Source organism: Papio anubis, chromosome 2, assembly GCF_008728515.1.
Source record: "Papio anubis isolate 15944 chromosome 2, Panubis1.0, whole genome shotgun sequence".
NCBI lineage: Eukaryota > Metazoa > Chordata > Mammalia > Primates > Cercopithecidae > Papio > Papio anubis.
Genome location: NC_044977.1, coordinates 47,579,979 through 47,595,313, shown reverse-complemented (window position 1 = coordinate 47,595,313; position 15,335 = coordinate 47,579,979). Strand labels below are relative to the sequence as shown.

Genomic DNA, 15,335 nt, shown 5'->3' with positions numbered 1-15,335 from the left:
GGAGAAAATGAGATCATAGGGGTATGTGTAGGATGTTACGGGCCCTCAAATGAGGGTGACCTTATCTAGACTGAGAACAGTGGACAATGATTCTTCCCAGAAAAGTGCACACAGCCAGAATATGCAGCATGAGAGAGCACGGTCTGTCTGTCCAGAGACCTGCAAGTGGTTCATTCAGCCTGGAGTCCTGAGATCTCAACCCCTCAGGAGGGGCCTCGTCAGCCAGCTAAGAAGTTCAGCCTTTATGCCAGCAGAGAGCAAACAAAGCCTTCTACACAGGGAAGTAGTTTTTAAACACTCTTCTATCCCTATACCTTCTGCAGGGGGTGGAATCAAGGAGACTATGTGAGGGAATGCTGTACTCATCCCGCCAGGAGCTAGCAGAAGCCTGTCTTCAGGTCACAGCTGCGGTGACGGAAAATGCCAGGGCAGAGAGCAAGCAGGAGGGAGAAGGCGTGGTGATGGATCCAGAGGCAGGTGAAGGAGGAGGACACACTGAGGAGCATTTCAAGGGCCACACCTTGGGAGAGTGGAGGTGTCCTTCACTAGGAAGGTGATGAAGCTGAGAGGGTGGAATCTGAGGGCCCGTGGTAATCATCCCAGGCCAGGATGTCTCAGGAAGGTGACAGTTCTTATAACCAAATCACATGTAGGGGACAGCTCAAACCCAAATCTACAATAGGGACACAGAACCCAGCCGTTCCTCAGTCCATCCAGCCCTGCACTGTCAAATACAGCAGCCACTAGCCACCTGTGCCTATTTAAATTTAAATAAATTAAAATTAAATAAAACTAAAATTTCAGTCTTTAGTTACACTAGCCACAGTGCAAGTGCTCCAACAGCCATGAGATTCACGGCTGCCATGTTGGACTGTGCCACTGTAGAACATTCCTATCATCACAGAAAGTTCTGCTGGAAAGTACTGATCAAGCCACTGCAGAAATTTTTTCAGACACTGTTTTTCGCAGCTGAAGTGTCTGTCAGCCCTCTTTGCAAGGGCTGGGTGCTGATGGGAAACATGGCGTGCTGCAAGCACCTCAGGGCTCCCTTCCAGTCTTCCTGTGGTCTACTTGTCTGTGAGGTCAGGCAGCAAGTGCTAAAGAAATGGAATCCTTCTTATGTAAAGTCTTTCCTCTCTAGAGCGTAAGTTCTGAAGATCATTTCTGAATGTGCCCTGGATCATCTTTTTAGAACACAGAGAATGCTAAGAACACACACCCGAGGGCCTTTACTGTTCATGGCGAAAGATCCTGAAACTCACCTGGAAATGACCACAAATAGGGCAATTTTTTCCTCAAGTGTCACACCGTCATGTACCTGGGAAGACTGAGCTCTAGTGCCAATGTCAAATGACCAAGGACAAGCCACTGACCCTCTGGAGTTCTAAGTAACCCAAATAAATCTATGGTAAAGGATGTAGCCACAAGGCCAAGCAAGGCAAGTTTCTGCTGCCAGACAGGTCAATGCTAACAAATTTCAAGCACTAATTTTAAAAGAAAAAAGTCAGGTTTATCTTTAAGCAGCACCTGTGCATGGCACCAAATAAATATCCTCAGGAAGTAGGTTAGAGACAAAGGAAATTATTTTAGTCTTCCTGAAGGCCTCAAGACAAGAGAGGAATCATCACAACACAAGAGATATGGAAAGAGGGAAAGTCAACTTCTCTCTCAACAGCAAAAGTTGTTTTTTCTCCTGCCAAGAGAGGATCACTCACATTAACTAAGTCCTCCCTACCCACCCAACAAAGGCCACTTCAAAGCAGCAGGAGCCTAATCACACAGCACAAGAAAATAAAAGACCCAATTAACAAAAGACAAAAACTCAAATAATCCAGGGGAGAATAGAAGCAGAAATCTCTATTTTTGACAATTTGATTTATATATAAAGTACTCCTCAGGAGCCACAATTTTCTATGGAAGCAGGCATGTGCTAAGGTCTGAGAGCAGCTCCTGGGCAAAGCCAGGGCCTCTGAAACCAGAGCCTGGCACTGGCTACTTGTGTGCCCTGCAGCAAACTGCCTACTGCCCAGAGCCTCAATTCTAGTAGCTGAGCAATGTAGATGGAAATGCCTCCCTCGGAGACTGGTTGGGAGGATGCAGCAAGAGCCACGGGTCTAGAACAGTGTCCAGCAGACAGCAAGCGTTCTTCAAAAGTCCATTCTTTCCTCTCCCTCCGAGAGGCAGAACTATCCCTTGGCCACTGCTCAGCACTGCCACGTCTGCAACCCCAGAGCCCCATTTTCCCTGCTGATGGTGTCCGCCTTGCCTGCCTGAGGTGTCCTTCCTCTTCTCCTTCGGCCAGCTGGGCCAGAAAGCTGAAGCTGGAATGAGGAGAGGAATGCCAGGCCCTAGGACCACTTGTCACAGCCCTCTCCTCAGACTCACAGGGGAGCTCACTAAAAGCTGCCAGAAGGATCTCCCAGCTTAAAAACCTACCAGTCTTCCTCCCAGAAGAGACTCTCCCAGCTTCTGAGATCTGGTCCTGGCCACCCTCTGGAAGCTTGGCCTGATACCCCACTCACACTCCAGCCCTCCCTTTGTCTCTGGGTCCTTGTTTACTCTGAGTCCTCTAGCTGGAATGCCTCCCATCTTCTAAAATGTAAAATTTCAACCATCCTTCACAATTTCCACAAGCCAGTTGGACTGGCCTGTGACCCAGTCAACCTGGCCTCACCTCCTTTCACGCCGGCTGTGTGCAAGTGCCAGCCACCCTGACCACTCCCCTTCTTTAGCCAGGGCTGCTCCCACGCCTCTGGACTCTGCTAAGGCTGTTCCCCGGATCTCTCAGTCTGGAAATCCACAAGTCATCCTTCCAGGCCCAGCCGTGTGTCTCCTCCAGCAGGATTCCCTATCTGCCACCCCAGGCAGGTACTCACATCTCTGTGCCCATCTTGATCAAGGCCCTTACCACTCCGCATCTTAAACTGATTGTGGGCACTGCCTGGCTTCCTCCTCCCTACTCGGGACTGTGAGCCCCTTGAAGACAGGCACAACTGTGTATCTGCCCTCACGTCCAAAACAAAGCCAAGCAACATGTATGTGTAGAATCTCTGAGTGAGTAGAGAAAAACAGCAAATGCAGCTCCATCTGGTCCTCTCCCACCATACAAGCTGCCAAAAGCCTTTAAAACAAGGCCTACCAGCCCAAATGTCTCCATGGGCCAGGGACATCAGAGAAAGAAGCAGCAGCCTGAGGAGCACATGCCACACACCATACACATAAGATGGCAAATTATACGTTATATGTACTTTACCACAAGTAGAAATCAATAGAAATAGGTTTTTTTACAAAAAAAAAAAAAAAATGCAGTACTGGTTTACACTACAACGTGAATGAACTTTAAAAGCATATGCTCGCTTTGGGAGGCTGAGGCAGGAGGACAAAAGAATGACAGAAAGGGGAATATGTCTTAGGGCTTAATTTATGGGTTGCTTCCTGGGATGCCTGCCCAAATCCTATTCCAACCTGGATGGAATGATTCCGAAGAAAAACCCAAGAGACATGCTGATAGAAAACAAAGGGGATGCTCAGTGAAAAGTTTAAAAGCAATTAATTTTAAATGATTACAGCTTTACCAAAAGCTGTGACTATGATTTCCTTCTGACTTTGATTATAACCTTCCAGCAAAATATTTGCCTCAAGAAGGCAGAGTCTTTGCATTATTTTCTATTCCTAGCATGACTACAAAAATATTCTTTGATTTAACATTTGATATGTTTTGTTCTCAAGGGCAAGCCCCATGAGAAGAAAAATGTACCCCAACAGAATGAAATATGACTACCTGCTTCCATTTTTCTTTCCTGTTGGTTCCTGCTCAAATATTCTGCATTAATTTAAACTCAAGGCTGTCTCTCTGATGTTGTGGTACTCCCACACTGCCACCCAAGCTAAAGCAAAGTCACCCACTGTCCAGCGCCAAGAGAAAGTGCTGCAGACAAAGCTCAACTTGAGTCTCCTGGAGACAGTTAAAGGCACTCCAGCGTATGGAGAGATCAGGTGGGGTCAGAGAGCGATAAGGTACCAGGTAAAACAAGAAAACTTGTACTTGAATAGTGGTACACTTTAGTGCTGACTGAGGCAGGCTTCCTATTGAACTTAAGAGTCTTTGAAGCAAATGAAGGCAAGCAACTCCAGTGTCAGCCTCAGCTTTAGTTGGTGGTAGAGGATGTCGAAGAAGCAGTACTGGAGAGTAGAATCTTCTAGTTATGGTGTGTACCTTTCAGTGAAGAAGAGAAAGAAACAGCTCTCACTGGATGGGCACAAAGAGACAGGGAACTAAGGCCTGACAGATACTAGGAACTAAAGAAGTAAAGCTGAAGGAAGCATTTCCACTTAGAACTCCTTCAAATATGCCTCAGTATTTTAGGACAAACATACATAATTACCACAATTTCACATAATATATTCCTACACAGATTCTCATGAAAAGACTAGGGGTAAAGAAAACCAAAAGTGACCTTTGGTTTGTTTGCTTTTGCATTAGAGTAACACCCAAATTCCTCAAGGACACCAAGGTCTACCTGGCCAAGCCCCCAGGATGTTATTTCTGCCTGGAGCAGGTTGCTTTCCTGGAGCAAGATATGTGCAGATGCTTAATGGGTATCATAAAAAAATCTGGTTGAAATTCATTCACACACATGAACCCCTTGTTTCATTTATGAGTCCAGAGAGGGCATCTGCAGAAAGAATGAAGGGCACACACCTCAATAAAATAGATAAAAGGAGAAGAGCCTTCTCTACATGGGCACCAAGAACACAGAAAGCTGGAAAAACAGAAAAGGCAAAGTAGCTTAAGTTTTACAAAGAATGTTCTCTCCAGGCTGCAGAGACAAAAATCTCACAGGCTCTTGGATGTTTCTCTCCAAGGAGAGCAACCTGAGTCAGACTTAGAAGTCTTTTGCAGCCCTCCTCAGCTCTGGGCAGGGAGGGCTCAGAGAGGGTCAGAGACACACAGGAGATACTGCTAAAATGGTGTGTACAGAAGGCAAGAGGTCCAGGCGACAAGTTGCAGTGCTGTTCATTAACAACCGAAACAAAAGACTGGGAGACAATACACTGTTAATCCTCGCAGCCACCAGAGCACTATAAATTGCCAAGCCAAGATACCAGCATTTTTCAGCCCTCCTCTGTCCTGCCAGAGTTAGATTGAGGATGAGTCTAAGTCCCTCACCCCCACCCAAGTCTTTAAAACATACATTACTGAATCTTTTTGAAGTTGTAACCCTGAAAGATTTATACTCTAAAATGGATTCAAGAAAAATACTGCTCTGAACCACTACAGGGGGCTGGAATGGACGGGTACACTTTTTCATTCGCACTGAAAATGCCAGCGTATGGGCTGTGCAGTCAGATCAATGTGGGTTCAAACCTAGTTCTGACACTTATTAACTGGGTTCCCTGACCTCTGAGCCATGGTTTCTTTCATCTGTAAAATGGGAATATCAACTATTACCTCCCAGGAATCGTGTGAAAATTAAACAAACAAATAAAAAAAACAGCATACGGACAAGCACTAAATAATGGTAAGTACTATTATCACTGTTAACCCCACAGCACCACTTAGTTTTATCTGTGGCCACATGGATCAAGGGAGATAAACCCCAATTTTCTCTAAGATAGGATTCGTGTGTGTGTCTGTGTGTGTGCGCGCGCGTGCACAGTGGAATTAGAGCCAGCTTTAATTTAAGATACATTAAACTTCAGAGATATCATCACAGAACTCAGACAACTGCTAAAATTTCCTTCTCCTGGAGATAACATATTCCACAGGGGGGGTCTAAGTCTTTCACAGTAGCAAAGAACTCTTAACAAGAGCCCAATCTCCCAGGGATGCCAGGTGCAGGTGCAGCAAGAGAAAATCACACCTGCTGCCAGTGGGAATCCCTGCCCAAAAATCCTGCAACTTTCTATCAAAAGCTCAGCCCAGTCATGTCACACACCTGCTTTAACAGGCTTCCAAAGAGCTCCAGGACCCTGAGGAAAAATCTACACTAAGGGCCATTCTCTAGGGTCTGGCCCTGCCAACCCTTCTAGCTTCATCTTTAGCACACCTCCCACACACCACGCCAATTTCCAGCCATGCCTAAATGCTGGCAGTCATCTCTGATGTTGAGACACAATGGCATGTTTAAGGCTCAGAGCCTTGCCCTCGCCTAGGAAAGGTCTCCTTTTCCCATTTGCACCCTATACTCCACCCCCCAACAAAGTGAGTTACTCCTGCTTTTGCCCTTGTGCAAAGAACTCCAGAAGATCACTTTGTACACAGCAGTGTCCTCTCCTGGGTTCTGCTGTAAGCTCCTAAAGGGAGGGACAAAGAACCAACCTGCATAATTCACTACAGGCCAGGCCCTAAGCTAGTTGCCTTCTGTCCACTAACCCACAAAGAAGGTTCTCTGCTCACTAAAACTGACTAGCCCAAGAGCTGGTACACAGGCTTCATTCATCCAGAACTTACTGAATACCTATCCTATGCCAGGCTCTGGCCCAAACACTGAGAACACTGGTGAATGAGACAGATAAGGTTCCTGCTCTGGTCTCATGGAGCTCACATTCTAGCAGAGGACAGACACTCGACAAGTAAACACATGAAGAACATCAGGTAGTGAAAAGAGCTGCTGGAGCAATGAAACAGGGACATGAGAAAGTATGAGGGGGTGAGGGTTGAAGAGACAACTTTAGATAGGTGGGGCAGGAGAGGCCGCTAAGGAGGTGCCATTCAAGCAGAGACTTAAGGAGCCAGACATACCAAACAGAGGCAACAACAGGTGCAAATATCCTAAGGGAAGCAGCCGCTGGGCCCACTGGAGGAAGAGAAATGAGGCCAGTGTGACTGAAGGTCACAAGGGGGAGGAGTCGTTGATGGGATCCTTGATGGGACTGGAGGAAAGCAGAGCCAGACCATTGTCCTATCGGCCATAAAGAGGCTGGATTTTACTCCAAGCACAATGAGAACTCACTGGAAAGTCTTGTCAAGTGTAGGGTTGACATGATCTGATGAACACTTGTAAAAGGAGAGCAATGCCCAATGTGCAGAGAATGAATCAGAGGGAGCAGAATAAGCAGGCAGGGGGCAGAACTGTAGAAGTCCAGGTGCCATAAGCCAGGATGGCCTTGGGGGTCATTTCAAGAAGGCAAAGATGCCCATGAGTTTGTGGACCATGAAGTGAACTGAAGGTATTAGCCAGATCCAGGTTAGGGGTGGCAGAGTTAGGTTCCAACACCAGTCCAAGGCACTTTGCTTGGGTTTCCTCATCTGAGAAGTAAGGCTAACTAACACTCCCATCACGCAAGGTGGTTGCATAGATGCAAGTTCCTGGCAACAGGCCTGGGCCAGAGCAGGCACTCAATGGGGAACACTTTCCCTTTACAAGAAAAAAATAGTTTTTTCTCAATTCCCTGAAAAGGAAGGTGGACCTCTGATCTATTCAAGGAAGAATGGTAGCAGCCTTGGTCTCAGCATTCCATTGCACTCAGGCCACATTTTAAGAAGATAAATCTCCCTACTCCGGAGATGAGACAAAAGATGAGCAACAATGTACATACAAAAATAAGTTCTACTTCTACAGTTTTAGTCTAAAGAAAAAACTTGCCAAATTCTTTGGGGAATTACAATTGGTTATATAGGACCAGGCAAATGCTGAAACTTTTTGCAATATGAAGTTTCCCTATAATTGAAGCACACCTCAAAGATATTGTGCATTCAGTTCCAGACCACTGCAGCACAGTGAGTATCACAATAAAGCAAATCAAATTTTTTGGTTTCCCAATATGTATAAAAGTTATGTTTACATGACATTTCGTCAATTAAGTATGCAATAGCAGTATGTCTCAAAAAGCAATAAACATTCCTTAATTTTAAAATACTTCATTGCTAAAAAATGCTAATGATTACTGAATCTTCAGCAAGTCATAATCTTTTTGCTGGTGGAGGGTCTTGCCTCAATGTTGATGGTTGCTGACTGATCAGGGTGGTAGTTGAAGAAGACTGGGGTGACTGTGGCAATTTACTGAAATAAGACAATGAAGTTTGCCACAACAGTTGACTCTTCCTTTTATAAAAATTTATCTGTAGCATGTGAAGCTGTTTGATAGCATTTTACTCACAGAATTGCTCTCAAAACTGGAGTCAGTCCTCTCAAATCTTGCCACTGCTTTATCAACTAAGTTTACATAATATTCTAAATCCTTTGTTGTCATTTCAACAATGTTTACAGCATCTTCACCAGTAGATTCCATCTCAAGAAACCACTTTCTTTGCTCATGCACAAGAAGCAACTCCTCATCCACTCAAGATTGATCATGAGATCTCAGCAATTCAGTCACATCCTCAGGCACCACTTCTCATTCTAACTCTCTTGCTATTTCCACCACATTTGCAGTGACTTGCTCCACTGAAGTCTTGAACCCCTCAGTTCAAGACTTAAGGGTTGGAATTCCATAAGGGTTGGAATCAACTTCTTCCAAATTATTGTTAATGTTGATATTTTTACCTCCTCCCATGAATCACAAATGTTCTTTATGGCATCTAGAATGATAAATCCTTTCCAGGTTTTCAATTTACTTTGTCCAGATCCATCAGAGGAATCACTATCTAGAGCAGTTATGGCCTTATACAATATATTTCTTAAATAATAAGACCTGAAAGTCAAAATTACTCCTTGACCCATACACTGCAGAATGGATGTTGTGTTAGCAAGCATGATAACAAATTAATCTCTTTGTATATCTCCATCAGAGCCATTAGGTGACCAGGTGCATTATCAACAATCAGTAATATTTTGAAAGGAGTCTTTTTTCTAAGCAGTAGGTCTCAACAGTGGGCTTAAAATATTCAGTAAACCATGCTATAAACAGGTGCTGTCATCCAGGCTGTGCTGTGCCATTTCAAGAGCATAGGCTGAGTAAATTCAGCATAATTCTTAAGGGCCCTAGGATTTTTGGAATGGTCAGTGAGCAACGGCTTCAGCTGCATTAGCCCCTAACAAGAGTCAGCCTGTCCTTTGAAACTTTGTACCCAATCATTGACTTCTCTGTAGCTATGAAAGTCCTACATACCATCTTCTCCATATAAGGCTGTTGCACCTACAGTGAAAATCTGTTTAGTACTCACCCTCATCAATGATCTTAGCTAGATCTCCTGGATAACTTGCTGCAGCTCCTCTATCAGCACTTGTTGCTTCATCTTATACATTTATGTTCTGGAGATGGCCTCTTTCCTCAAACCTCATGAACCAACCTCCGTTAGCTTCAAATTTTTCTTCTGCAGCTTTCTTACCTCCCTCAGCCTTCACAGAATTGAAGAGTTAGGGCCTTGCTCTGGATTAGGCTTCAACTTAAGGGAATGTGGTAGCTGGTTTGTTTTTCTATCCAGACCACTAAAACTTTCTTTATAAAAGCAATAGAGCTGTCCTGCTTTCTTATCATCTGTGTGTTCACTACAGTAGCACTTTTAATTTCCTTCAGGAACCTTTCTTTTGCATCCAAACTTGGCTGTTTGGTGTAACAGGCCTTGCTTTCAGCCTATCTCAGGCTTCAACATTGCGTTCGTCACTAAGCTTAAATCACTTCTAACTTTTTATTTAAAGTGAGAGACTTGCAACTCTTCCTTTCCCTTGAACACATAAAGGCTATTAACTGGATGAATTTTAATATTGTTGTGTCTCAGGGAATAGGGAGGCCTGAGGAGAGAGAGACAGACAGGGGAAAAGCCAGGAGGTAGAGCAGTCAGAACACACACAACATTTATTAGGTTTGCTGCCTTACATAAGCATTGTTTGTTGCACTTCAAAATTATAATAGTAACATCAAAGATCACTGATCCCAGATCACCATTAACAGATAACATGTATTTGAAATCAAGTGAAATATTTGGTGCTTAATATTTGATGAAAAGTTTGAAATATTGTTAAGAATAACCCAAACATGGCATAGAGACACAAAGTGAGCACATGCTGTTGGACGGGTTGCCTTGAACCTTCGATTTGTAAAAAACCACTATCTGCAAAGTACAATCAAGTGAAGCACAATAACATGAGGTATGCACGTATGTTGGAAGGGGATGGGGAAACTATAGGGTAACCTGTGGAAGCATGCAAAGTACTCCAGCTTTGGAGTCAGGCAGACCTGGACTGTTTCACTAACCAGCTGCCTCCCTAAGTCCCAATTTTCTCAACTATTAAATGGTAACCACCACGCTCCTTGCAGGGTTTGCCTGGTAAGTAGCAAATACACAAGAAAAGTCAAGCCAATAAATAGTTGTGTAGTTACCACTATCTTCCAGTTGAAGCAAGGTCCACAATTAGGTTCAAAGGTCATACAGCTAAGGAAGAAAGCTAGGCTTCAAGCCCAGTTTTGTCTGACTCCAAAAGTATGTCCTTCACCACTCATCTACCCTATTTACTAGAAAACACTAAAAACTTGCCGTCTCATTTTTTAACCTTTGCCTTCCACCTCCAGTCTGGACTGACTCAGAGTCCATGTCCTAAAATGTATTTTGATGTGACCAAACAGAATTCAGTTATAAGGGGATGGGGAGGAATGGGTAGAGAATCGTGTGCCCCTTAATATTCACCTGACCGAAACATGGATTGAGGAGAAGACTTTAGATACTGTGACCCTGGGCAAGTCCCTTTACTTCTTCAAACTTCTATTTCCTCTACTGTAAAATGGGGAAATGATCTCAGACTGCCTGTAACATGAAACAGTTGGGAGGTAACAAAGATGAAGTACTATACTTAATAAGCTCATCATTATAGCTGGGACCCAGAATGCCCAGTGACCAATGAGGCCATCTGCCACCAAGCCAATTACCACCTGCCCGATATATATTCCCATGTGTAGCATACAGAATATTGCTGGAAGGAAACACAGGAAATGGGAATAGAAAGGTAATCGGGTACTGGGGTCAGCAGTAAAAAGTATACTTCTTCAGCTATATACCCTTTTATACCACGTGTTTATATTATCGTATCTTTTTTTCTAAAAATATGTTTAAAGTTCTATCCATATATTTAAGTGGAGTTAAATGGGCTTGGGAAAAATCATCCACAAAGGTCTAATAATGGTCTTTTCAGCCAGGCGCAGTGGCTCATGCTTGTAATCCCAACACTTGGGAGGCCAAGACAGGTGCATCACGAGGTCGAGATCGAGACCATCCTGGCCAACATGGCGAAACCCCATCTCTACTAAAAATACAAAAACTAGCCAGGCATGGTGGCACACACCTGTAGTCTCAGCTACTCGGGAGGCTGAGGAAGGAGAATCGCTTGAACCTGGGAAGCAGAGGTTGCAGTGAGCCGACATCACACCACTGCACTCCAGCCTGGTAATAGAGCGAGATTCCATCTCAGAAAAAAAAAAAAAAAAAAAAATAGTAGTCTTTTCATTTGCAGAGATGGAAGGGGTGCAGAATTTAGGACAGAGGAGTGGGTAAGGGAATGTTTGCCTTATTTGTGATGTTCTATTTCTTCACAAGTGGCATATATTCATGTATTACATGCATAATTAAAAATTAAGGGTACCTCTTTGGAGGGCATTTTGGCAGTACCCACCACGACCAAAAACACACATGCCCCTTGCCCCAGCCAGTTAGTTCTATTACCCTACATATATACGAACATACCAAAGACTTCTGTTCTAGAATATTCACTGCAACATGGTTTGCAAATACTGGAAACAACATAAACGTCCATCATTAAAAGATTTGTTTAGAAAATGTTGGTACAGGCCGGGCGTGGTGGCTCACGCCCGTAATCCCAGCACTTTGGGAGGCCAAGGTGGACGGATCATGAAGTCAGGAGTCCATCTGACCAACCTGACCATCATGGTGAAACCCGTCTCTACTAAAAATACAAAAAAATTAGCTGGGCGTGGTGGCGCGCACGCGTAATCCCAGCTACTCAGGAGGCTGAGGCAGGAGAATCTCTTGAACCCAGGAGGCAGAAGTTGCAGTGAGCCGAAATCGTGCCACTGCACTCCAGGCTGGGCGACAGAATGAGACTGTCTCCAAAAAAAAAAAAAAAAAGAAAAGAAAAAGAAAATGTTGGTACAAGTGTGCAATGGAATCCTATGTGAGCTTTAAAAAGAATGACGTAGCTTTATGTGTACAGATATGGGGCACTTTCCAGACACAGTGTTGAGCGAAATCGTGTCTAAAAGGAAGACGGAAAGAGGGATTTACACATATACAGAGATATGCTTGTATTGACATGGAGCCTTTCTGAAATGATATACAAAAACTGGTAGCAGCGGTTGGCTCTAGGAACGGTAATCAGGAGATGAAAGGACAGGTGAATGGTGACAGCCTTTGTATGCATACCCTTTTTGTAGCTTTTGAGTTTTCTTTACTTGACCATGTATGATAAACACATTTGGTAGGAATTTTTTGATTTTTTTTTTTTTTAAGGAAAGCACCTTGCAGCTCGGTAGTGCTGGATGGGAAAAGCTTCCATATCAGCTGGCCTTGAGTTCGAATCTCAAAGCCTCCTCCGCTCGCTTGCTGCGGGGCCCTGGGCAAGTCACGTCCGCCTCTTGGGGCCTCAGGGGCCCCACCAATGAGGTGGGGCGATTTCCCTTCCCGGCATAGGCTCGAGCGAATTCGGACACGGAGCCCGGCCGCTCCGTCCGCGTCCCTGAGCCCGGCTCCCGCCCCGGCCCGCGCTCACCGCCGATGATGGTCCGGATGAGGGAGGCGTGCCCGGGGCAGTCGACCAGCGTGACCTGAAGCAGTGGCTCGCCAGCCTCGGGCTCGGCCTCGGGCGCTGCCTGGAACTCGGGCAAAGACGACCGCAGGCGCGCGGGCAGCGGCACCGAGAAGCAGGAGAAGCCCAGGTCTAGCGTGATGCCGCGCTCGCGGCTCTGCGGCTGCTTGTCAAAGGCGGCAGTGGAGGCTGTGGTGCTTAGCGCCCGCGCCAGCGCCGTCTTGCCGCTGTCGATGTGGCCCAGCACGCCCACGTTCACGTTAACTCGCCGCCCTGCCATGCTGCCGCCGCCGCAGCCGCCTCGGACACCCGCCCGGCCCGCCCCTCACCTCCCTCGGTAGTCGCCGCGGTCCGGCCCGTTAAGTTGCCCCCCCGCAACCGGCGCGCCGTGCACACCCGTTCCGTCCCTGAAGCTTCCGCCCTCCCGAGGCTCACGGGCACCGCCAGGTGTGGTGCCCCGGGTGGATGGTCTAGGAACGGGGAGGTCACCGCAGGCAAGGCTGCTCTCTCACATAGCTTCTGCTGCCTGAAGCCTCCAAGAGCCCGAGATGGAGTGATCCTTCTGAGAAGTGAAGCCATTGAACTTCCGGCTAAGTGGAGACTTGGAGAACTTTTCTGTAGCTAGCAGGAGGATTGTAAAATGCACCAATCAGCACTCTGTAAAACGCACCAATCATCAGGATCCTAAAAGTAGCCAATCGAAGGGAGGATTGAAAAAAGGGCACTCTGATAGGACAAAAATGGAACATGGGCGTGTACAAGTAAGGGAATAAAAACTGGCCACTCCCACCAGCAGTGGCAACCCTCTAGGGTCCCTTTCCACACTGTGGAAGCATTTTGCTCTTCACGGTAAATCTTGCTGCTGCTCACTCTTTGGATCCGTGCCATCTTTAAGAGCTGTAACACTCATGGCGAAGGTCCATGGCTCCATTCTTGAAGTCAGCGAGACTATGAACCCACTGGAACAAACTAACTCCGGACACACTTCCAATCATTCATGCATTGCAGCAAGCTCTTACCAAGTGCCTGATGGGTACTGCCTGCTAACATTACATTCTAGGGAGTGAGGGCTAAGTCAAACAATAAAGCCTGAACCAGACCATTTCAGAGAGCGAGAAGTCTCCTAGGGAAAATAAAAGCTGAGATAAAAAAAGAGCGGGAGAGGGAGGATGGACAGCTATGGGTCAGGGAAGATCTCTCGGAGTTGCTGTTTGAGTTGAAACTCCAGTGTTGAAAGGAGCCAACCGTGGGAAAAGACTGTTTGAAGATGCAAGAGAGCAACATTTGAAGATGGAAGAGGACAACATTATCTCTGATTCAGAAATTCCCACCCCAAGAGTCTGTAGCCTGGGCATAGGAGAGGCCACAAACCTCTAAATTGAACACACAATGAATGTGTTGTGATATGCTCTTGCTAGAGAGAGGGTCCACAACTCTCACTAGATTATGAAGCGTCTAGAACCACAAAAAAGGTTGTCAGCCACAGTCACCAACCAGAGGTCACAAACCTAAGTCTCTGCTGTGGCCAGGTGGTGGGTAAATCAAAGAAGAGAAGTTAACAGAGTCTAAGATGACAGGGAGTGATGGGGACCTGGGAGAACTGGAGAACCGTTTTCCTGTGCAAAGAGGGAAGCCACTGCTCAGCCTCAGCCAATGATACCAGGCAGGAATGGTAGCCCAATGTTGCCTCATCCTTCCATTTTTCTAGAAAAGAGAGTGTTTCTGTAACACTGTGGCGGTGGAGCACAAAGTCACTGAATCTTACTTTTGCCCTGTGTGATGAGCCAGGCCATGTGCTGATGTGTTCATGCTTGCAGTAACTGCCTCCTTCGTTCCACCACTCTGCACTAGGAACAGAGTCCATGTCATAGACTGAATTGTGTCCCTCTCAAATTCATATGTTGGCACCCTGACCCGCAGTGTGATGGTATTTGGAGATGGGACCTTTGGGAGGTTAGATGAGATCATGAGAGTGGATCCTTGTGATGGGATTAGTGTCCTTACAAGAAAAGAACAGAAACTTTGTTTCCATTTTCCCATCTTGCAAATAGGGAACAGTAAAAATACGTCTTCCATTTTAAAAATCTAGTAGTAAAAGCAGTAAACATATTTAAAAGGGAGGGTTAGTAAATAGGTAATAAGAGCTTTAGAGGCTTTATGTACCTCTGAGAAACATTTTAACTAACAAAAGATTTTGTAGAGGGCCTGGCTTCAAATAAACCTCATTTCTTACCTCTGTTTTAAACAGAATCCTGAAATGATAATGAAAAGAAAAAAGGTTTGGCTGAGTGTGATGCTTCATGCCTGTAATCCCAGCACTTTGGTAGGCTGAGGCAGGCAGATCACTTGAGGTCAGGAGTTCGAGACCATCCTGGCCAACATGGCGAAACTCTGTCTCTACTAAAAATACAAAAATTAGCCTGGAGTGGTGGCAGGCACCTGTAATCCCAGCTACTCAGGAGGCTGAGGCAGGAACATGGCTTGAACCCGGAGGATGGAGGTTGCAGTGAGCCAAGATTGCACCACTGCACTCCAGCCTGGGAGATGAGCAAAACTCCATCTCAAAAAAAAAAAAAAAAAAAAAAAAAAAGAAAGAAAAAATGTTTGTGTTTTAACCCTTTAATGTATTGTTCTCAC

The 15,335-nt window shown here is 45.6% G+C and overlaps 1 protein-coding gene across 5 annotated transcripts in view; it reads right to left on the bottom strand.

Moving 5' to 3' along the window:
- The window catches only part of EEFSEC (eukaryotic elongation factor, selenocysteine-tRNA specific), a 256,589-nt gene extending 243,556 nt beyond the window's left edge, over positions 1-13,033 (bottom strand). For all 5 annotated transcript variants that reach the window (XM_003906909.2, XM_021922724.1, XM_009181369.4 and 2 more), the window contains exon 1: positions 12,663-13,033. In XM_003906909.2, coding sequence (XP_003906958.1) covers positions 12,663-12,978 — 316 coding nt within the window. In that variant the 5' untranslated portion in view covers positions 12,979-13,033. The remainder of the gene's footprint in view (positions 1-12,662) is intronic.
- Positions 13,034-15,335: the final 2,302 nt, after the last annotated feature.